The sequence below is a fragment of the Hermetia illucens genome, chromosome 4, assembly GCF_905115235.1.
Source record: "Hermetia illucens chromosome 4, iHerIll2.2.curated.20191125, whole genome shotgun sequence".
In the NCBI taxonomy this organism is placed as follows: domain Eukaryota; kingdom Metazoa; phylum Arthropoda; class Insecta; order Diptera; family Stratiomyidae; genus Hermetia; species Hermetia illucens.
Genome location: NC_051852.1, coordinates 39,750,763 through 39,775,881, shown reverse-complemented (window position 1 = coordinate 39,775,881; position 25,119 = coordinate 39,750,763). Strand labels below are relative to the sequence as shown.

General features: G+C 37.9%; 1 protein-coding gene across 4 annotated transcripts in view; it reads right to left on the bottom strand.

The window, feature by feature from the left end:
• Positions 1-25,119, bottom strand: part of LOC119653598 (fizzy-related protein homolog) — a 136,181-nt gene that overhangs the window by 76,238 nt on the left and 34,824 nt on the right. For all 4 annotated transcript variants that reach the window (XM_038058347.1, XM_038058349.1, XM_038058348.1 and 1 more), the window contains exon 3: positions 15,930-16,182. In XM_038058347.1, coding sequence (XP_037914275.1) covers positions 15,930-16,182 — 253 coding nt within the window. The remainder of the gene's footprint in view (positions 1-15,929; positions 16,183-25,119) is intronic.

Below are 25,119 nucleotides of genomic sequence, written 5' to 3'. Positions count from 1 at the left end.
ATTTTCGAGAAATGTTGCCGAGCAAACTAAATAAAAATCATGGCATATAAAAGTATGGAAGAAAAGATTTATGCTGAGCTGTTGATGGTCACTAACAAGTTAAGGATAAGTCCGTGATTAAAACGATTTTTTTGTTCTAAAGGCCGTCGTTTGAGAAGGGCATTAATTAATTTTACCGAATAGTTGTCAATTAAATCAAATGATTCAGATATGAGGTTACATGATACATGCCTGAACGCTACACCCTGACTTAGATTAGAAAAAAATTGTAGCCTGAAATCAATTATATTCGAAATCTAACCAGTCATCCGTACTCTACATTCTACTAAAAATCAAAAATGCAATGTAACTTCCAGTTAATATCTAGGTTCCGCTTCAAAACACGAACTAAATAAAAATGCATGCTATACTTTTTCGTGTGCTAAACTATTCAGAATTGCGGCAATTTTCAAAAGATTCAAAGAATAGAAATAGGAAGAACCCCCTTGATGTTGTGGAGAGCGTAGTGAACTATTTCGGTTTTACTCATTTGGTGCAATTTTCAATTTCAAATTGGTACAGCCCACTTCAAATTATGAGAAGTTTTATTTTAATTCGATTAAATTCATGCTTAGGGAATAGTCAGATAAGAGGAGCAGAGTTCGAGCCGAACTGGGGTTTTTTTTTCTTCGGTTCAAATAATTCGAAAAAACATGAAGCGCGTGCTGCTCCTCAGTGACACTAAACAATGCAAATTAAGATCGGCATTGGTCTTTGTAGAATGTGTTGCTTCACCTACGACCTTTATTATTTACTTGAACCTCTGGGTTATAACAAGTTTTAAAATAAAACACAATACTGTGTATCCTAAGAATGTATGTATAGTTCAAAATATATTTTCAAATTTTGAAAAACACGTTGAGAATTGTGACAGTAGTAAAAAAATCTCATTTTTCAGCATCTTAGGAATCCACCTTCTAATCATGATTATCGAAAAGATCTTTCAGTTTCAGTTCGATTCGATAGTGCTGCCAACGGAATTTAAGTACAATACGCTTTTAACATCAATTACTATAATGAAGATGACTGTGCAACAGAAATTACACCAGACCAGGGATAACAAATTTGATCATTCGAAGTTTCTTTCCCGAAACGCAACAATTCTAATTTTGGTTTTCTTTTATTAAAATCGGAAAAAGCAGCAAATGAAGTTGCGAAAAAAACTAGCTAACCTGGTCATGGTTAGAAACTAAGACTCATTCGAAAATCACGGATATCATTCGAAAGGCAATTTAGCCATACGGACTTGCACAAACCGTACAAATCGATTACTTAGCGAATCAAATAAATCACAGTGTATCTTACAGATGCTTTTAAACGTTCTGGACGCCTTCTTGACCGCATAGAAAAACATCACTTTGCGAACTTCATGCGATGACACACATACATATATGGCTATAGATATAGAACCAAAGGCAGTCGAAAGCTGGAAGAAGAAAAAACCCAAAAGCAAACTGCAGGAAACACGTCTAAATGCTTCAATTGGACTACATTTAAATAAAAAATACCGAGCGCAAAAGCTAATGAAGCATTACGTAATTGTTCTTGCGTGTAGAATTACTTTAGCGCAAACGAAGCCCCGGTGGTTATTCTAATTGCAATAAATCAAATTTTGTGTTTTCTCGGCTCGTTTTTACAGGAAATAATACAAAGAAAAATATTCCCAACTCCATTTTCCAAGTAAGCTTAATTGGCCGGTATGAGTTTTAAAGAAATAAGAAATTCCTAAATTGGGCTTTTGTTACAAATGGTTCGAGATGAAAGAACGTTTTTCTATTTTTGAAAATACAATTAGAGCTAAGAACAAATGAAAATACGTTAAGATAAATTTGCATTTTAATCAAAAGGTCTTCTAATTTTAGTATTTTGTATCTGAAACTGAATACTCCAGACGAGATAAATGAAATAAATTTAGTTCCATGTCAATGGCTTCAATTCATTAGGACAATTCGAACCTGATTTGAATGCTAAACAAAAGATGCTGATGAGTAACCAGATCATTTTGTGAACACCTGGTTGTGTCAGCTTTCATCTATTCGAGTCGAGGAGAGTTTGAAGCAGGTTCCAGTAAAAAGGAAGGAAACTAGAAAGTAAAGTTTTCGATTTAGTGATGATTTGTATGCCTCATCTCTCGCTAGAGCTGGAAATGTCAAAAGTTTTTTTTTTATAAATTTGTTGTGCACTTAGTGATTATCATTCATCCGCCACTGAATACAGGATAAATCCAATTGTATAATGAGGACGGGGTTTTCGGATACCCGATTTTAGTCAACTACGATTCGATGTGGTGTCGAACATTCGCATACCGCGGTTGAATAACACCGATGCGACCTAGTTTGATATCTTTTTCAAATCTCAATTATGGATACGCCCTGACTTGCAACCTTAAGACACTAACCGAAATGGGAGGCCACGTCTATGTGATGCTCTCAATGCCACTGCTTTCTCGTCAAGCTTCGATAATTGGTGCTGTTGCGAAGCAACTGTGGTATTTCCGAAATACTAAGTCGCTTCTTAGCAATGGTGCCTAGCAATCTCTGGAAAACTATCAGCCAGTTAGTGTTCTAACGAATAAGGATTATCGTTATGTTTGGAGTAGGTCTGTTACCATTTGCGAAGTATCAGGCTGATGCAACGTTAAACTGCGACCAAATACTATGCACCATAGTGATTGCACTTGCAACAATAACAAAATAATAAAGTTACCCCATATGAAGTATATCGCACTTTGGCAGGGTACAAAAAATACCATGTCCTATGGACGCTAAAAGTCACACAGAATCTTTTATATTTCGAAGGAAGTCGGCTCATCCCGACAGGGAAAGTGGGAGAAGAAAGTTCCCTAACGATCCTTTGTACAGCGGAAATATCTTGAATAATCTGAAGATGTTACAGTATCCAGAAAAACAGGTACTCAATTCCGTCAGAGCTGATTAGACGAAAACCAATACAATCCGGGAAGAAATTGTCGTTTTTTATGTATCCAAGACTAGCCATAAAAAAGGCTCATAATATATCGTTAATATACCAGCAGTATGAGGAAACCATCACTGCAGAATAGGTTTCTTCGAAAAGAAAGAACCTTGGAAGCAGTGACTACGATGTGCACGAATAATACCGCTCGGCAAAATATATTCTGAAATGATCGGGACGTCGTAATCAGCTGTACAAATTAATACAGAACCTACTGTAAAAAAATTTTTTCAGCAGCTTGGTTTAGGGGTTACTATTTCCGATATAGCTTGATATTGAGACTGAACCCTACACTCTCGCACTACTGGTTCAGCAATGAAGCTGTTACATCCTTTTGTAATAGACGAGGGATTTCTACAAGTTCCGTATTCCGTACGATGAAGAAGCCCTTTGTTCGAAATAACCTTATTCCTTATTCCTTATTATAAAAGAGTACTCCAACAAAACGATAGAATCAAGTGTTGAAAAAACCTTGCAAACTTAGAGTAACGGTGGCTGCCACCTATATTTTGATTTTGGACGACATGGAGAAAACAGATTTAGTGCTATTAATGTGTTTGGCAATGAGTGATACCAAGCTCGGATATACTACGACACCCAAGACTTGTCAAAACTCACCTTTCTTCCTCGAACCAGTACCCTGACTAATGTGCGATGCCAGGTAAAAGCAACAGGATCACTCTCAAGACCATTCGACATCAACAACGATCTACGACAATCCGACGATGTCCTATAATGCGTCCTCTTTAACCTGGTCCTGGAGAAAGTGATCCGTGATGTTGAGGTAAATGCAAGAGGTACGATCCTTTTTAAGTCCATCCAACTACTGGCCTATGCTGACGATATCGACATCATGGGAAGAACCACCCATGACCTACAACCAGCAAACCAACATCAAACCGCACTGGCCAAGCGGGAAGAATAAAGATAGGAGACTACAACTTTGAGACTGTTGAAAATTTTTCCCATCTAGGGTCGAAAATCACAACCGATAACAGCTACAACGATGAAATCGTTGTTGGCAGCCAACAGAGCCTATTTCCGCTTACAAAAACTGTTCCGCTCGAAATGTTTCACCATATGGTCAAAGCTCTTACTGTACAAGACAATGATCTTACCAGTCCTCATGTTTTCCTCGGAGACTTGGATTCTTAGCAAGAAAAATTGCGAACTCTTAGCCGCGTTCGAGAGAAGCATCCTTTGAAGACACGAGGATGGACGATTCCATAGCCTACATAACAATGAAATTTATGAGCGATATCATGACCATCAGGTTGTGAATAAAATCCGGGTCAATAGGTTACGGTGGGCAGGTCACTTAATCCGTATGGATGAGGATGATCCAGCCCGGAAAGTCTATAAAGGCAATATCTATGGTAGAAAAAGAAGACGAGGCAGACCCTGCCTGAGATGGAGCGATGGTGTAGGCCAGGACGCCAGACAGCATTTAGGGATATCGGATTGGTGGACCTCGGCGCAAAACCGGGATGTCTGGAGTTCCTTATTAAGGCAGACCTAAACCGGATACCTGTTGTTGCGCCGTTGATGGTGATGGTGATGATTGGTCCAGTATGCTTGATTTGTGTTCGCAGAACTAAATGAACCCAATATCTTAAACGTAGTAGTACATTAATCTAGCATCTTAAAGTAGATCACTTGGAAATATCAGTATGCATAACTGTGGAGTTTTGTTAGAATACTCTTAGATTACGGTTCTAAAACGTGCCGAAGGCCAATACCAATTCATACATTTGTATGTGGGGAAAAGAGGCCATAAAGAACTCCTGAAGCCTAGTCAGAGCAATCAGCTGTTTACAAAGACAATCTATGCAGAAAATGTAGGGAAATTTTCACTGTCTACCTTATTCGAATCTGAGATATAGTTGAAGAAAAATACATTTAAGACAGTCTTCTTGCAAAAAAAAAAAAATTGACCGAGCAGATTCGCATAAAAATAAAAAGACAACATTCGGACCTTTTAGTCATCATGTGCAGCAAGATATTACAGTTGCACTGAACACAGATGGCGCTATTGGTACTAAATCCATATGATTTTTAGTTAACTTTAACATTCAAAAGACACGTGTACAAATTTGACAGCTGTCGAACTATTAGCTTGTGGGATAGAGCATTTTGAGTGAAGCAACTTTTGCTAGTTTGAAAAAAATGGATAAAACGCAATTTCGCATTGCTTTTTGGCAAAAAAAAAAAATGTACAGTTGGAAGTCAAGGTTTGGCTTGATAAACATTATTCGAGGTTAATACCAGAAAGGCCAACCGATGACAAGCCGTTTGTTAAGTTTAAATGAGGCGAAATGAGCACCGAGGGCGGTACACGCAGTGGACGCTCCAAAAAGGGCCCCCAAAGATCAACGAAAATATCAAAAACGTCCACAAAATAATTTTGGATGATCACAAAGTGAAGTAGATCGAAATAGCTGAGGCTGTAAACACATCAAAGGAACGTGTTGGACATTTCGTGTATGAATGGACAAAGTGGGTGCCGCGCGAACCCACAATCAACCAAAAACGAATAACGACTTGACGGTTCTGAGCAGTGTTTGAAGCTTATCTTCCATAAAAAACTCGAATTTATGCGTCGACATTTGACAATGGACGAAACGTGGCTCCATTATTTCACACCAGAATCAAAAAATCGTCAGCTGAATGGACTGTACGTGGTGAACCGACAGCAGCTACAAACTTTTCAGCCCAACTGTTATATGGTAGCGATTGTGTTCTCATACAGCTGGATATTGTGGAGTTTGTTTTCCCTGATTGGAAGAAGCAAGAGAGATCTCGAGTTGCGTTCTGTATACCACACAACTAGGGGCAGATTTGATTTATTTTTAGATTCATAGTTTCTCCAGTTTTTCTTTTAAGCGACTTCAAATTCTCTCCCTTGCTCTGGAGAAAACAAAATCATTAGGGAATTCAGCTAGTGTGTCTGCCTAAAAAAATAGTTTTTGGGACTTTCTTTTTAAATAACTAATGGACTCAATGTTTTTAAATTTGCGGGTATAAATGGTAAAATTTCGGAAACGAAATATTCGACCCTCAACAAACTATACACAATCTCCTCAGCTTCCAAAAAAAGAAGTTCTCCTACTGCTGTAGTGAGTGTAACTTCCACAGTGAAAAAAAAATCGATTTTCTGAAAAGTTTACAATAGTTGTGCCGCTTAATTTTAGCAAGTTTTCCATTATTATTCCTGTAAAAAGGAGGCAGCGATAGAGCCTAATAGGGCCATGAAATAATATCTCAGCAAACAGAAGGAAGTTATGCTACGTTTTGGTATGGAAGATTGTAGACAAGACTGCGCCGTTTTGTAATTGCTGAAATATACAACTCATCTACTTTATTGTTGACCACTTTGGTTTGGCATTTACTTTAATAAGCATTGTATGGCATTTGGAGACATTGTTTCTGCTTTTAAGAGGTTATCGGTGGCCCGACTCTATCTGAAGAAGATTACTCATGTTTTCTTAGAATGGAAACGATTTGGCTGGCGCCGGCTGTCACAACTGAGGTCATGACCAAATTTTGGTGTATACTTACCTCCAGTTTACATATCTCTTTATATAAGTCGCTAATTCCAAGTAGAAGTTAAAGAACCAAAGCTCACAGTTGTCCATTGCTAACTCATAACCAGTCGGGAAACCGGAAGCTGGACGTTTCAGGTATGAAAGGGGGGTTTATAGTAATATACTATACTCGTAATACTATTATAAATTTTATTTGAACATTTCGGAACCTTGGCACCATTCATTGGCAGCTTCCTGACTTTTTTCAGATTTTGACTTAGGTTCTGAGAATAAGTCCATGAAAGAAATGACAATTTTTCAGCCCCTCCCTCCCACCTCGTGAATTAAATTTCAAAACTGATTTTTGAAAAGTACTAATCGAGACCTCTCATTTGTGCTTTGACCTTTCATTTGATACCCCACATGGCCACTTTTTGGTAAAAAAACAAATTCCACACCCCCCTTTTACATGTATGTCTCCTTTAAATTTGACGTAGAACGATGTAACTCACTGTGTGCGTGAGCGTTCACAGTTCCCCCAGAAAATTAGTGTCAATCGATATATTCGTTTCCGAGTAAAATACGGGTGAAAGACAGAGGGAGGGACAGACAGGCAAACAGTAAACTGATTTAATATGGTTTTGTTCTACGCAAAAACCTTAAAAACAGGGTTTTGTTTTGCAGGGTGTACTATATTATGCAGCAAGTCAATGAAAGAGAGAGCTGGTGGAAGTTTTGGAGAGAATTGAAGCACGTAACGAAGAACCACCAGAATATTACAATGCCTTCTTTAAAGTCTGCATTGAAATACTGATGGAATCTGATGAATTATACAACCTAACGAGAGGCAGTATCTGCAGGGAAAATTACATATTAACAAATCATTGAACCAGTGCAACTCATTGCAAATGTGCAGTTGATTAAATCTGTAGAAATGCAATTACTGAAGACCCGGAACTTTGTTACAAACCAGTTACATGTTGCAACAGAAAACCTCAAGCAATTCACTGCCAACCTAGCAAAGTCCACGTTCGCTGTAAATAGATACCTCTATCTAAGATTGAACTAGCAACAAAATAACGGTTCTTAGGTTGTCTATTGCAACTAGTTCTGCACGATTGCATGTACGATCAACTAGAAATCGCAGCCATTGCTTCAAATGCATTAGATTCAAATAGTTCAATGCCCTCACTGCACTTTCTTGCTCTGCACTAGTAAAATGTGGAATATACACACAAAGATGAAACTCGATTGGGTTCTAAAGCATTATGTGCTCATGTGGGAGACTGCAGAAAGCAAGTTTGTAAGATGGAGACGTACTACCAATTTATTGAACCCTATAAGATACTATCAGCATTTGAAAATCCATCTCCGGTTTTCGCTGTTTTGCACTAGGTGCCTATGTATTTATTGCACTGAAAAGTCAATGCGAAACTAGTTATCCGATTATCATAAATGTCATATCACGCTCATATGCAAATCTGAATAGTTTTCCAGAAGCGAGGATCAATGTGCATATAATGAAAAATGGTGGCTTTTGTAAGGTTGATTAACTCAGAAGATCCAGGAGATTAGGTAGAACTGGTTGGATTAAGAACATTCAGGTATATTGTTCTATTCTAATCGATTTCCAATACCAGTTTCTTCTTACTCAATGCCTTTTCGTGATAAATGATACTGACCGCATACACCTAAATGATGCATAATAGATAGTAGTGCGTTTGTTCCACAGGGTAATAAGATACATCCACTTCAAGCCAATGCAAAAAGACTTACTCCGTGAAGTCAGCAAGGCGCGAATTGGTAAGACGCTCCTATTCGCAATTTAGATTTTTGCGAAATCATTAGTTGTCTGAGCGGACTTGATGAATTTCCATGGGTCTGATCTCTCTGATCTCGCACTTCTGCAAATTTATTCATATACCAGCTGATGGGTGTCATTGGCCATTTTTCGATGATCAAATGAGTAAATGATATTGGGTGGAAAACCACCGATTTGTATAGCCCAAAATGAATAATTCATTAGTTATATTTTGCGAGCAACATAAGTATAGTATGTATGCATATACTATGACAAAAGTCAGATGAGATATAGATAGATCACTACAAGAGGTTGATATTACTTCACCTTCTGTTGCAGGATTTTTCGTGTTGGTTCCCAAATTAGCGAAAAAGCTATCTTTAGCATATTTAATAAATTAGAAACTTTTCTATCAAAACTGTCCATCTCATTATCATAATAGATTTGCATAGACCCTAAGAAGCGAATACTTCGCACTTAAGAAAACGAAAACGGATACAAAGTGGTAATCTGAAGAAAACGTGATTATTGAGTTATCACAATCAGATTTATTTGGATGCAAAAGGCGCCGTCCAATACTGGTACTAAAACCGCACCTCCCTGTCTGGGCAGAAGGCTATCCCGTATCCAGTTAAGTGTTCAACTATCAGTGATTGTATCGAGAAATCTCATTTGTACCTGCATAAATATCTCTCGATTCCAATCAATTGTTCTCGTCCATGTCATTTCATCGCTCTAGTTGAGTTGATCATTAACCACGACTCGGTAATTTGTATACAATTGAACCCAACACTCGTTGACTTAAATCAATTTGCATTCACCTTCTGTATGCAGCTCGTTTTTCGGCACCATACCATGCCAAAAGGTTTTCACGCGAAATCATATTATATAGAAATTGAATTGAGCGTGGTCTCATAAAGCGGACAAATAAGACAAAAATTGTATCATAAGAAGTTTATTGTACCAAACATCACACTTGCAGCCACGTTTGTTGAGCGACACGATCATGATGATCGTGATCATGATCACCATAGTCACTTTGGGCCAGCAGCAATAACAACAATATTTTAAAGATACAAGATACAATGACTGTATGCCGTCGATCTTGTCTCGTCTTTTTCGTCATTTTTGGCGCGTGTTTAGAATAAATTAAGTATGTGTGTATGTTTAGATATATGTATCTGTGTAGCCCCAGATGTGCACGATCGACACTTTCAAAAGAAGGTAATAAGAAAAATGGAAGAAATTCTCTAAATCTGAATCTAATCATGTTTTACGCGTAATGAAGTTAGGACGGAAGAAACAGAAAAAGATAGGATTTCTTATGAGACATCCAGTTTGACTTTGAGAGATTTTTCCAAAAGATCAATTAATTTTAAGATTGTGTCATGTGGTTCAAAAACGGGTGACGATTTATATTTAGTTGGGTGAAAAATTGGTCCGTAATGGTAAATGATGTGGAGATCGTTTATGTCCAAGAAAGAATTAAGTGACGTGAAACGAAATTTGGGACGTCTCTTTTTTATGTTTAAGACAATTATCTTGTTGGTCGAACTGGTTATACAAGAAAACTCATGTTGATTCATTTTTGCATATACCTAAAAGGTTTTTATGGTATAGAGTTATTTGATCATCAAGCTTTGATGAGGTAATCGATGGAGACGAGAAGCATATTAGATGGGGTCAGGTGAAATTGAAAGAGGTCAATAGCTGGGTGACTTGTGGGTGGTTAATTGTCAACATTTATGGAAAATGGAAGGATGTAAGCAAAGATATTCTTTTTTTTATTAATTTATATAGATCTCTTTGCACTTTGCACTAGAGTGAGTAAAGACACTAGCGGATTGATCGTGGTCAGAGATGAAAAAAACGTTCCCTGCAATCCGGAATTAACTCAATTTTGATTTATTCCATATTTATATACATTATTGAATAGTGATCGAAGTTTGTGAATTTTTCTCTGAATCAAATACATCTTAGGGTAGGAGGAATCCATTCCCGATCTACAGGAAGGAAAGTTTAGTGAGTTGGAATCTTTATTTAGATCATGGATACTGACATGTGTTTGGATTTGTCGTCTTTATGAATCACTGAAGGTATGGATGATAGGAGCGGAACATTTCCGAACACAGGGATAGGAGGTTCTAGTTTTCTGCCGTTACTAAATTTTTCTAGCTTATACATTTATATATTTTCAGTGAAGTCATCCGATCAAATATATGTTTCTTTTTGGGGTATAGTAATAATACATCCGAAGAACTTTTTCTTAGTTTTTGCATTGCTATTGCTAGATGTAGTGAGAAGCCTAGCGCAGCGAGACAGAACAAGGAAGAACACAAACATTCATGACGAATTGGTATTCGAACCTGGAGTATCGACCATTTCACCGTCCGAATGTATGTAACAAAGGTGGAGTCATGAAGAGTCCCTACCAAAGTTTGATTGACATAGAAAATGGTTCTTAATTGAGATTTACAAGAATCATAAAAAGTTTCTAATCCCCAAAAACGCAGCAATGTAAATAAACCGATATAATAGTAAGATTTTCCAATGAAATAGCAACAACTCCTAAGGAATAATTGAGAAAAGGCTTCTGGATTCAGAGAAAGAATTTACATTTCCGATAATTCCCCATTTAATTCGAATTTTCATGTTTTAACAATAATCAATTTGGGAAATATATTTTCCTTCATAAGTATATACAACCTGAGACGTATCCACCGCGGGACATTTCGAGCTCTCCAATTATTGTAAAAAAAATAGACTCCGCAGACGAAGGAGACTTCTACGGCTCTGGTGACAACCAAATCGTTTCCAAACACGTTTTACATCGTTATATCTTTATGATAAGATTTTTTTAGAAATATTTGTAGAAATTGATTAATGCTTTTTCAAATTATTCAGTTGACAATTAGCTATGTATTCTCGAAGATTATTTCCGTCCTACAAAAATCATTGCGTAATTTACACAAATTACAAAATAAAAAATCTATCGAAACTATATTCATTCGTCATTTGACGGCGTGTATTATGCTACTGCTACTGAAGCATCAAGAAAACAATCCAAGGATAAAAGCTCGTCATCCATAAAGGAGTTCTGTTATCTGATGGCAATCCGGGATGACACAAATCTTTGGTGACCCGTCAAAAATTATCGGAGCTTGGGCGGGCTGTGCTGCCTCACCCAGGATACTAGCCTGACCTTGTTCAGATAAGGCAATAAATCAACCTTTTTTCAGTTCTTCGCCAATGAAGGCAAATCTTTATATGAACCTTGCCGAAAAATGACAAAGGTCATAGAATAGAATGGAAAATATATAATAAATATTATCATTTTTGTGTTTAACCCGATATTTTAATAACTCGTTTGCTCGACTTTCGAAATGAGCGTTTGTTTTTTCCAATTGAAAGGCACGCATAAACCGTTATTGAGAGAGCTTCAGTTCGCTTCATAAAGATTCAGTGCAATATGTATGGTGCATTTACATGCAGAGATGACTAGGCAAATTATTATTATTTTCAATGTGAGTCGACGTTGCATGTAATTATGATACAATTTAATATACCTTGAATGATCTGCCCCTCTTTAAGAGATTTATTTTGATGCCGATTCACCGCCGAACCTTTCATCAAATAAATGCAACTCAGAAACGATAACACCAGCCACAACTGATCGTTCAAGCTTTCCCCTCTTTCGCGCTATTCTTGAGTTTAGGATTGCTGATAGCTTTGCGGTGCCAAAATCAGGGGCAAATCCTCAATCAAACTAATTTATAATCTTATTCCAAAACCTTGCCCGAATTGGAGATGACTTAAACACGCTCTTTACTATATATGGTTGCCCTTCACCTCTTGATGGGGTATAGCGCGTCCACGGCACTACCTACCATCGCTCGCAGTTACCTGATATGCGTTTCAGCTCCTCCCACGGCTTCTAGAGACACTCGCATTCGTCTTCTAGTGTTCTCCGTCAAGTGCCCACGGGGCGACCCACTCGACGGCCACCTTGGGAGAGTGGATTCCACTGCATGGTGTAGCCCGCAATGCAATTGTCGGACATTCTTAATGTGTGACATATACACTGCCAGCCACTTCCGTCTTCCGATCTCATCGCATACGAGTGCCAAGCCTGTGCGCCGATCAAGTTGTTCGTTTCGAGATAGCGTCAGGCCAGCGTACTACGATGACACGACGCAGACAGGTATTGACGAAAGCTTGGAGCTTTTGAGTAACAGTGGAGTTCACCTTGCATGTGTTACTCCCATATAGCAACAGAAAGATCACTAACACAGAACAGTTTCTACTTGATCTTAATGTTGAAATAACTGCATTACCAGATTTTAAACAGGGCAGCGAAAGCGGATCCTGCGTTAATGCATCGGGCATCATCTAGTTCGGTGCCGCAGTCGGCAGAAACCACGCTTCCTAAATATACAAATTGACTGACGCCTTCGATGCTCTGCCCGTTAATGCAGATAGGGAAAGTATGATGACCCGTCAGACTGAAAACCTTGGTTTTGTTGGTGTTTATCTTCAGTCCAAATCTACTTGCCTCTCTTTAAGAACCCAGAGCCATTTGGCCAAAATTCATGACCCGATGAGAGAGCAAACAGATATCATCAGTGTAGTCAAGGTGCTTAAGGAAAGAAGTCACCGTCCATTGACTTCCTCCACGTCCTTCAGACAGGGCAGCATGAGAGAGGACAGAGAATTTTACCTCGATGCAGCACGTGCCATTTCGCACCATCATATTTCGCTCTGATAATAGCTATTAGTTAGATCTTATAACGCCCCTTCGGGATGTGCCCGACGATATGTGTATGTACCCGAGAAGAGAGCATTGTTGATGGCGGTCGGCTTACTCAGTAGATTTGCCGCTCGATCAGCAAGCGTAAGCGAACGTAAGCCACCATCAGATGGTGATTCCTTTCAAGGCCGATGTCAGCGCCTCTCTATTTACGCACATCCAGAAGACGACTCCAAAATTTACTGCTACCCGCAAAGTGGTTAATCTGAATGCTTGTAAGGTTAGTTGTCGGTCAGCTGAAGCCCAATTGACCTGATGGCAGGCTTTGTGCTCGAACAATGTGCTACCGATGACAAGGCCGGGGAAGTTGCAGAAATCCATGAACCTCCCATCACTACCGTTACGGGCGCAAAGACCGTATCCGAGCAAGGTATTGTCACATCCCACCTTGGCATCCCGATCTCAATATCACCTTTAGGAAGTTTCCCCTGAACCGCATTTAATTGCTCGTAGAAAGCTTCCTTTTCCACTATATCGGAAATCTCTGTTGGTGCGTAGAATTGTACAATTGGGATATTCCTTAATCTGAACCGAAATCTTGCAGTTAGAACTTTCCACAACTTCCCTATTTTCTTGGCCTAGATCCTTCTGAGTTTTGGGCTTCCCAAAGCTGAAAATGCCTTTGAAAAGGATTAGTCTTCATACCGGAGAATACATACCCACTTGGCAGCGTAGAACCGCTCAGAGAACTATATAAGAGCTAACAGAAAGTACTTTGAAATGAATTAATTTGATAAAAAAATGGATCACAATAAATGGTTTAAGGAATATGTGCGCCCTCCCCCTCTCCATTTCGGATAGATCTTCGATATATGTATCGATTTATAGAGATTATTGATAATACTCCATAGATTCGTTTGATGACGAAGAATGCACTAAATCGCGCATACCAAAAATGGATTCCGTCAGTTACAATATTTCGAAATAAGCTTACTAAAGCTCACAGAGCCATTAAAATTTAAAGTTTCCATCACACTCATAAATCCCCATAATTGTACATATAATTCTCATATTTACATTATATCACCAGCACTCGATCACATAGCAATAATAATAATAATAATCGTTGGCGCAACAATCCATGTTGGATCAGGGCCTTGAAGTGTGTTAGAGCACTTCATTCAAGACCGTAACGGTACACTAGGAGGCAATGTGGTCAGCATTGCGCTCGCCCGAGATTATTACCCTGATTTGACTCAGGTACTCATTCACAGCTGAGTCGACTGGTGTCCGACGTCAAATCACGATACAAATTCCACTGCCACCAGCGAGATTTGAACCGCGACCTGCCGTACGACAGCCTTGCGCTAGCAATAATAGTCATGAAAACAACCCATCCTTTTTTCCTAACAGTTTCTTCGCCTTGAGAAATAATAAATCCATAATGATAAATCTTTCGATGCAAAGAAACCTCAATTTGACAAGGAATATATTTCAGATGATATTATATAATGCCAGCAGGATCTGTTTATTCAAATGCTTTGGAAACCTAGTTCAGCGAACTTATGTCTTGTTTTTAACCTTTCAAAAGCATAAAAAATGGACCGATTTGTGTGCTGTAGGTATGACTTTTTAAACTTTAAACGATTAGGAAAATACACCTGCTCTTAATTATATGGTATCTATGCATATAAATAAAATATTTATGTTTGTATTCTGGATGCACGATCATTTCAGTTTCTATATTTCTCCTTTTGACAGTTTAATGTTATACTTAGAAATCTATATTGTATAGTGAATAACCCACCATATCGAAAGAAAATCAAATAATTTACATAAAATATTGCCCTAAGCACGGATTTGTGATGTTTGCGAAAATAGAAACTGTAGAAAACGGAATTTGCAAAATTCAGATAAAAATCCATTTTAAAATGCGTTTATGAAAGATATTAGAAGTTTATAATCTCCCAAGTTTATAATTCTTCCAAAACTGGTTGCTGATTTGTTAAGCAGACAAGACAAAACTGTGCCAAATAAATCTGAATTCTTGTAAATTTAAATCAATAAAAATCTAAGAACTTAATTAAAAGTAAGATCAATGTACTTTTCTAGTTTCTATGATGGGAAAAGTCATTTGTTCAACCTTGAATTAACTCCTTGGAAGTCAATTGATTGAAATTTCTAGATTTATCTTATTTTTAGGGACAATATAGAAAAAAACATTCCAAAGATTTATCAAACTTCAATGCATCATTTATAGTTCAAAGCTGCATTACTTTTATGTATATTTCCCATAAGCATTCCCTGACTTTTGTTGGAAAAGCTTAAAAAATATGTGACGAATGACTCCTTTCTATATCTACAAAATAAATAATATGAATTCGCGTACGATATATATTTTTGGTTGATAAGAAATAATGGCGAGACCCATGTTGATTCACTCGATCATGTCCACTTCTAAAAAGGGAATGCAATAAGGTTGGTTTGCTGGACTTAATCTTATCGGTTCAGTTACGAATATTCATTGAGTAAATAGAATAGAGGTAATGACTTGTTTGAGTAAATGAATAAAATTTTCAGAGAAAAGTGTTATTTGTGGACAATGGTCACCGCAAATATACCAAGATTACGAGTTGTCCATAAACTTGAAATGTTAGTTTGTGGGAAACTTAAAATCTATTGCAGCGGATTACTCAGTCTAACCGGGTGAATATTAGCTATTTGTTTTTTTTTTTAAATTTCATCTATCTTTTTCAATCTCAATTTGTGAAGCAAATCATATCAATATATTATTTGCCTTGTTTTTTAATATTCTAATTATAAACAATATTGTCGATTAGCTTACCTGTTTTTGTGGCGATCTATAGTTGAATAGATTCTTCTTTGCACTGGGTATGTAGTTATTTTCATTTCGATCATCGCTCACGGCTTTTACATCATCAATGTCAGCATCCAGTAACTCATTTTTTAATAAGCATGAATATGCAAAACTATCACGCATTAATTCACCACAATCTCTTTGTTTCTTGTTAGTTTGTGGTGAGTTTTCATTTGATTTCTGTATTGAGGCGAATGATGTTACCCAATTGTTATTTGCTCTGGAACAAAAACAAGAAATATATATATAAAGAAATGTTAAATGAGTTTTAGATATTTAGTGATCTTAATGATAATAATGAGGTATTTTTGTACCATTAAATCGTTACTAGATTCTTCTTTATGATTTTATGGAAGAGAAAGCCTATTTATGATCGGTTTATTATCAGTCTCTCGCACTTTGATTAAAGGAATTGTGAATCTCCACGCATGCAGTAAGTTTATGGAAGGTGGCATCAAAAAGCTCTAAGCAATTTCGTGACCTTCAATTAATCGAGTCATCCCGTGCATCGGATGCGAGGAGTCGACTTTTTTTGGCATTAATTGTATCTGTGTGCAGAATATCTGGGAAAAGTGATTTTCCGAGTCGTTTGGAAATTGCAGTGTTAAATAGGTAAAATGTCATATGTATGAAAGTCCAGGGGTTTAACGTAAGTACCTGCCGTGTAGGCATAATCCCACGGTCCTCTTCGGACACGGATTGGTACTGGTTTATTCAAGATTCAAGGCCTATCTAACACCTCTGCCGCAATTAAGGGGTACGGAACCCGAGTTGTACAACGCAACTCTACGCTTGAGCTCCGAGGAGCTCTGCCCGCGATGTAGGCATAACCATAACCACCATCAAACTCCCACTAGGGGGCCAACCGCAAATAACCGGGCCGAGAACACATCCTCCAGGAATTCTCCTGGAGCATATGCTCTCAGAGGGCCGTCCCGGTTCCCATGGTAGCAGATAACCTCCGGTGAGGCTTCGTGGCCAAAACCACTTCAGATGAGACCCTTGCAGACTCGGGTCTGATCGCCCTCCTCGAGTACATGAAGACGGTAAGTATCATATGTCAGGTTTATGTCGATCGCCATAATGAAGCGCGAATCTACCGGTCCGATGACTTCGCTATAAGGGCGAGAATTGAAGATAAGGCTTTACATGTATTTTTTGAAGGAACCGAACGTTTATAGACTAAGTGTAACATATTATACATTTAATTCTAAGTTTAAAATACGTTTTGGTCAAAGATGCATATCTGGTCGGGGAAAATACGAATTTGGTTGGGAGAATTAGGAATTTGATTGGGAAAATTCCAAATCAGGTTGAAAAAATACGAACTTGGCTGTCAAAATTGCAGATTCGACTGAAAAAATGTGAAGACCCTTAGGTCAGAAAAATAAAACCAAAATATGATCAAAAGACCAAAATGTGGCATTGATACCAAATTACACCATAAACAAATCGGATGAGTAGTACACGATAGAGGCTCTGTTGCTATTCGACAAGGCCCACATCAAATACGAAGCATAAAAGAAAAAGGAAGGCATACGGGAGAACCACCAACTATTTAAAATCATCAAACCTAGACGGTCTCACATAAAACTAATTAAGAGATTAACGAAAAATTCGACATACTACACATAAAGGAGATGTAGCAGTAAACAAGAAAAAGAGAAAACGATGATCAACTCAAAGTTGGAAGAATGTGAGTTTTATGAAATAAGGACAACTTCTCTTCATAAAAAAGAATTGAGAGGGGTCTCAACGATTTATCATCATCATCATCAACGGCGCAAAAACCGGTATCCGGTCTAGGCCTGCCTTAATAAGGAACTCCAGGCATCCCGGTTTCGCGCCGAGGTCCACCAATTCGATATCCCTAAAAGCTGTCTGGCGTCCTAGCCTACGCCATCGCTCCATCTTAGGCAGGGTCTGCCTCATCTTTTTCTACCATAGATATTGCCCTTATAGACTTTCCGGGCTGGATCGTCCTCATCAACGATTGGATGCTAATAATATGAAAAGTATACAAAATGTCAAGGCTCAATTCGCCTAAGAACAATTTCAAGGCAGTGAATTTAGGGAAATAATTGCAACGATGAAAAAAAGAAAATAGTTGAAACATTTGAAAAACACAACACGGCGCACAACCTACTACCATGGAGGTGAAAATGGTGAGTACAATATTTTTCCTAGACCTGAAAATAATCTGGAAAGATCAACTTGAACAAAACCATCAAAACACCAACAAATGCTAACGGACCACCCCGTACTTCGAACCATGATTTCTGATTTCTATTAAAGGAAGGGGTACATACATATAACGCTATAATTCACAGGATCGTGAAAGCCCTACTCAAAATGAGAGGATTCCAGATGAACACCATAATAAAATAAGTGAAAAGGAGGATGTGCCAAACATAAAGTCTAGAAAACATTTTTTTGAAAGAGTGGAGCAAGGAGTTGGATAATGGACAACAGTAAATCATTCTTAGATGACACAAAAAGGCAGGAATGCAACTGCATTTCATTAGAGGCGGGAAATAAACTTCCGCAAACTTACAAACTGATCCACACCCAAGTGACGAATGGAAGAAACAGAATATGCAAAAGGAAGTAACAGGACATAAAGCATACGTGCTTGTAGAACAAAAATATCAGTTGATATGGCGAAATGTAGGAGTAATTGAAGCTATATCTACGCAAAAGAGCTGTTGTTAAAACACAAAGAAAGAACTTAAAGCTCAGGTAGATAGATCTGTTTGTGAAAATGGTCTGAAGTTCCTGAGATGATCTAGCTTCCCGAAACAGATGAATAATGTTGAAACTTAATTTTTAATTTAGCTGTCGAGCCAAATTGGTTTATGAAACGTATGTGCATGATTGTTTGAAGGGTATCGAGTGTGTCAGAATTCTTCCTCCACCAACTTGGATGGAAATTTTGCCCGGCAATAATAGACGGCCCATCGGCCTTAAGGGGGTCATCCCGTGTGAAGGCCGCTTTTTGCCTTTTTTTGAAGAATTATTTTGAAGGACTGGATAAAGATAGAAACGTGATTTTTTCACCATATGTTTATTGATATCTCAAGTATATGTGATAAATATTGATTTTGGGAATGCCATTGAAAATAATTACAGCCAGAAAAGTGGCTATTTCTACGACCTTGGCTCCAGAATGAAAGTGTTAAGGAGCGAAGTCCAGATCAATGCATTTAACGACTCATTGTTATTCCGGCTCTCTGTTCCTAAACATCTGTTCAACAGATCATCTCGTGACAAATCTTCGTAGATTGGTTTGATGACTGTTTGAACTTCTTCAGTCAAATGTGCCTTCTCGTGGTGGAAACTATCCAGTTTTCCTTTAGCTTCCGCTTTGCGCCATTTGCACCAACTGTCCTCGCCTGCTGGACAATTTTGATGCTGAGGATTTTCGTCTGTAGAACATTTATGGAAGAAAGTTGTCCAAATTTCTTGCTTCATTCCTTCTATCGAATTTGTGTGTCGACGAATAGCTAGCCCAAAAAATGTAGTGAGGTCGTTAAAATAACCTTATCAGTAAGTTTTCCAGCCCCTTTTCCACCAATGCCTTTGTGATTCTTCTTTGCATTTCTAAGCCGCGTTCCCATTCTTTTCTCGACATGTCCTACGCATTCCTTTTTTGCTACTACGATTATTTTACTATTTGCAGAAATAGCGGAGAAAACTCCAGCAAAATCCAATATACAATACACAAAACTTGTCGCAATTGGAACATTCATGTTCATGCTTGCTAAAAGTTTCTTTGCTGACGTTAATGCGAAGTCCTTTTTCTTCTCTGATAAGTATCGATTTCCATGAAATACTCGTTTTTCAGTGCGAACATGACGTTGAACGTTAAAGCGATCTCCCTTCGTACGATCTATTTAAAAAAATCACTGAACACACAAACAGCACAATACTTACAACAAAATATAACTGAGTATAGCTTGAAAGCCTTTTAGTGCTCACTCTCGACTGGATTATCCTTTTTCAGTTTTCAGTTTCAGTTCTGGAAACCTATTTTTCACAGGATTGTCACTGCGGGATTCTGATACGATTGGAGAGGCTTTATAACGTCCTAATGCGAAACACCAACGGAAACTGCTACTAACTATCATACATATGCGAGCAATTTCACACAGTTACAGACATTGTGATCGTGACGGGAGATCTGGATGGCAAGATCGATTTTAACGACATATTGCTCGGATATGTGTTGGAGAGATATGGATTTGGTAACCATAATCATGAGAGGTTTATTTATCGCAGCTATCACCGATCTTCAATTATGTAGTACCTGGAAAAGTTCCACCTCACGTGAATGAAATTACATACCAATCGTGATATGCCGTTACGATCTATTCTTCCAACTGCTGCCCTCGATGCACTCAAACGGAGTAAAGTAGCCACCCTTGGTAGTTTACCGCGGTGGGAATGTCTCGTTGCTGCCAATTCAGTTTCTGCACAATTTCTGCTTGGACTTATCCGAAAATCCTGGAAAGCTAAGATCTTTTCTAGGGGGTGGAAGGAGATGATTTTTTATCCCGATGAAGGACATCAGCTATCAGTGCAACAATTTGAGGCTGTTCGTGTACTTCTAATCATCACGCCACTGTAAAGATAATAGCAGAAATAATGCCTTGAGAAAGACCTCGCAACCCCTTAATCGATAGAGAGAAGACTGGTTTACCTTCTGAGTTCTCCTATACCGATTATATCAACACTACTCGGATCATTGTGGTACATTGTGTGAAGTTTAAATCTGCGTTGCGCTTAATTTCGTGAAGGCTTTTGAATGCTATTATCAAAGCGACGTGTGATAGCGCAAAATGTCATCTACTTTATGGAGGCCTCATCTCAGAGAGAATTGAAGTTCAAAGCGGAATTCACCAGAGTAGCACTCTCTCTCCGATACAATTTTTTTTTTCATTATTGCTGACGAAAAGTAGGTATTGAAGACGTATTCATCTGGATTTGGGATGAAGGCATGATGAGTCGAACAGAAGATAAATACCAACAAGACCAAGGACGTCAGTCTCGCCATTTTCTTATAAATTGGGAAATGTAACTACTTCAACATCATATTGCTGCTATACGGGAGCAACGCATGAAATATGGTCGGGATCGTTATTCGACATCACCTAGCTTTCGTCTATTTACATCTGCATCGTGTTATTGAGTTACTTTGGCCTGAGATATATGCCCGTGAACAAGACGATCGGAAGGTGGAAGTGGTAGTGAGAGGTCAGACATTGAAGAAGTGCGACAATTCTGCTCAAGATCATGATATACAATCGAATCACCTCTGCAGGATGGGCGGGTTGCCAAGAGAAAACGTGCCTGACTTTCGATAGGGCTTTTCCCACCCTTCACCCAACGGAGCTAGCAGCTAGTAAAGGTTCGCCTTAAAAAGGGTGACTTAGGAAACCGGCCGATGAAGAGTCAAAACGGGCAGACCAAATGCATCTCATCCACGTTACGGTCGCCGATCCAATGCGGACTCAGGCCGAACTGAACGTGGATTCAAATCCGGTACAAAGCAGATTTAAGTCATTTGGAACGAATTGATTATAAAAGCAAATTCGATGTTTGTGTGCTTTATGAATTAAGAGAAAAAAATTTATTGCATTGAATTTCCATAAGTGTTAGAATTGAATTAAATCAAGCCATTTTTGAAGCGAATGATAGACGGGGATCAAAACTAGGTCGCTTACGACAAGGAGATATAGAAGCTAACAAGGTGATGTGTTTAGTGGGATTGAAAGGTTTACACCCGCTTAATTAAATGGCTGATTCGAATGTCTAATGCCTGTAATTAATGCGTTTGTATCGAACAACTGAAAAACGAATATCAAAATTGATCGACATGGGAGATTTTGTGTTGCGTTATGGTAATTCCAAACCAGACTGATATTTGAAGACTCAACAAACATCAACAGAACCTGGATGGAAAGTTTTGATGTATCCTCCTGGCATTGAACCATCACATTATCATTTGTTCCGATTTTTGCCACAGTTTTTAACTAAAGTAAAGTTGGTTCTAAAACAGGCAGATGGAAATCATGCTAGACTAGTTTTTCGACAAGAATTAAATTAGAATTTAACACTAAAATTTTACGATAAAGTTAAATTCGGAATGTGGGAGAAAAGTTGCATCGGTGGGATTTTGAGAACGGGAGCAACAACAGTTTATTTTCTCGACTTAAAAATCGTTGATCCCTTTTTATTAGGGCATTGGAATAACAGATTCCTTCTTTTGTTCTTTGCTTCCTACCAAACAGACATATATAATCTATATAGGATCAAAGATGGTTTATTTTGCGGTGATGATTCTTATGATAGTTGAAGGTTTGGGCATTCCCCTTTTTTTCTTCACAGTTTTCTAAATTACACAACATTGCATATCAACTTTAAGGTACCCGTAGGGTAAAGAAGCCCATCTTTAGCTACTTATCTGCAATTTGAAATATAAATTGAACATTTGGTTAATCAATTAAACAAAAACAATATAAAAACTACGCTAAACATTCAACAGGCGAAACTCAATTTTGTTTAAGAAATGATTCGAATACACGAAGAACGTGTATTTGTGGTTGGACTAGTTTTAAATAAATTAAACTAAATGATATATGCATGCTGAAGCTATAATCAACATAAGTAAAAAATATTCTCATAGTTTTATAGTGCAAAATTTTTGCAAATTCGATGAATTTTTGCTAGCGGAGGCTTGAATATTAAGCGTCGCCTGAAGTGATCTATTAAAAGTCCACGTTAAAGATATAAAACTCGTAAATTCAACTTCGGGGCACAGCTCAACGTATTAACTTAAATTCGATTCTTATGCAGGTCAATTAATATTAATTTGAACCCAACACAATTTTGACTTTGACTGATACTACAGTTCTACCTATTTGATCTGAATATTTGAATACTAATATCCCGCGTTTGGGAATACATTAGGAACGCATCCAATATTTGAATATTTATAAATGTCGAAATTTGCCTTAAAAACCAGCCGGGCATAAATTTAGTGTAGTGAATATGCAGACATTTGTAGATTTGTGAGGAGATATGTTTTTTAAATGTTCGGCGCCTGGATAGACTTTGTGGAGGCGTAGGGAGAACAATAGCTTGCGTTTTTTATATATTCGTTACCCTGGCAGAATAGGAATAATGATTAGTTCGATTTTGATAGAAAAATATAGATTCAGGATGTAACGAAAACATAGAAATTAGATAAAACTGCAAACACAAACTGAATGCTGTTTACTCTTTATAAAAATTTTAATTTAGATTCATGCCCCCAGGCTGTACACCACATGCAAATATGGTGGCCCCACCGAACTTTATTAGTTCACGGTAATTTAAATATACAATACTATCAAGTGATATGCAAATTGTTTACCCCAGAGTAATGTTCAGCTGCGAAAACGAATGCTACTCTATTACACGGTCGGACGTGGTTGTTCTGGAGCCTAGGCTAGATATAGCAAAGTTTATGAACCTGGTTCCGGTTTGTTGCAATTTTTATTTGACGATGATATGTTTTGTGTATCGTTTAATTTAATTTGGAGCACCTGTTGTGCACACGAATGGGTTTTCCGGGGAAACTTAATTTTTATCAGTTTTTTGCATATATTTTCATTTTTAATTTGAAATTTGTTCAATGAACTCTGATGAGAAGACCATTGATTAGGAAATTAACATAGTTCCGGTTGCACAGCACAGACCGCGGTTTTTAGAGGTACATATAATCGACCTATCACCAGGAGGAACTGACGATGTACTCCTTGCCCTTGCTATTTCGGCAAATTATAACATCCCAGAAGAAATTGGGCAATGTTGAATGGGAAAATACTCCTCATTCGGCATATTCTTCTCTGACCTTGGACCAACTTCTAAGCCTTTTGACACCGTTGCCGTTACACCTCAACGTCATTTTTTAGTAGACATTTTATCCATCCTCCTTAAATACTCGTGCAAGGGCCGCCACAAAGACATCTGCATTATTTCCAGAACTTCTCCTGTTTAAGAAATTTTGTCACAGCAAAAGTTTGCGATTTTCCATACTACCATACGTATAACAGTATTTTTTTCCATGAAGGAAGGAGTTTTATCTTAGAAGGGATGGATTAATTTCTGCACATCATTATTATACTTAATTCTCTTTTCGATTCCCGTGGTGACTTCGTCTAAAAAACTGTTTATTTTGATTACAATAAGTCCTGATCGATCGGTTGATTTGGGAACCACTTCTATAACACTTATAATACATATCTAAAGGGTGTTGCTGTTTGCTGTTTGCGGATATAACACCCCCAACTCCTGTATAAACTCACGCGTAATTCCTCATAGGTTTCAGATCTACATTAGACCCCACCGCTTCGGAAAATTTCCCTTGCAAATTCTATCCTAAAATCGAATTCTAGTTGACGGAATTTCAGGAACCAGTTAAATGTTGATTGACCAGTTGCCAATTGGAATTTGAACTTAGAGCAACGAGACGGAAACGCTACCGCTCTGCCTCATCAACCATCATGCTGCAATTTGCATTTGTTTTCGGTTCATTTCCTTTTTAAATTAGACGATCAGATGCGCCTTGTCAGTTCTTTTGAAATAATATCCCTGTAGAAGCTTTGTTCAAATGGCAAAGAATAACTTGATGGCCTTAAGGGTAACATCCTTGACAACACATCAAGGTCATCGACATTTCTTTTTTGGCTTGCCTACAAGCAAATTTTTGAAAACTTGTGGAAAGCAAGTTTCTGTGTACTAACTTTGCTCTTACTATTTGACCAGTTTCCAGAACAAAAGCAACTACGATTTTGGCTATGGAGAAATAAATTGACATGACCACTTTTGTTGGTTTGCCTTCAGGGGCAGATTGGCTCCTTCTGGGCTTAATACCATGAACTACTAATGATTTTGTCGAAGATGCTAGACTGGCCGTTCTTAGATGTCAAACGGAAACATTTATCGATATCTTCGTGTATTCTAGATGATGATCAAATATTCTTGACACAGCCATGGTTCATTGGAAACTTCGTTTATTCTAGTTTTCATTAGGTCCACATTCCTATCAATGGGCGAAGAAAAGTGACCTGTCTGGAATCTTTCAGACCAATTTAACAATTTACATTTCGGTGTT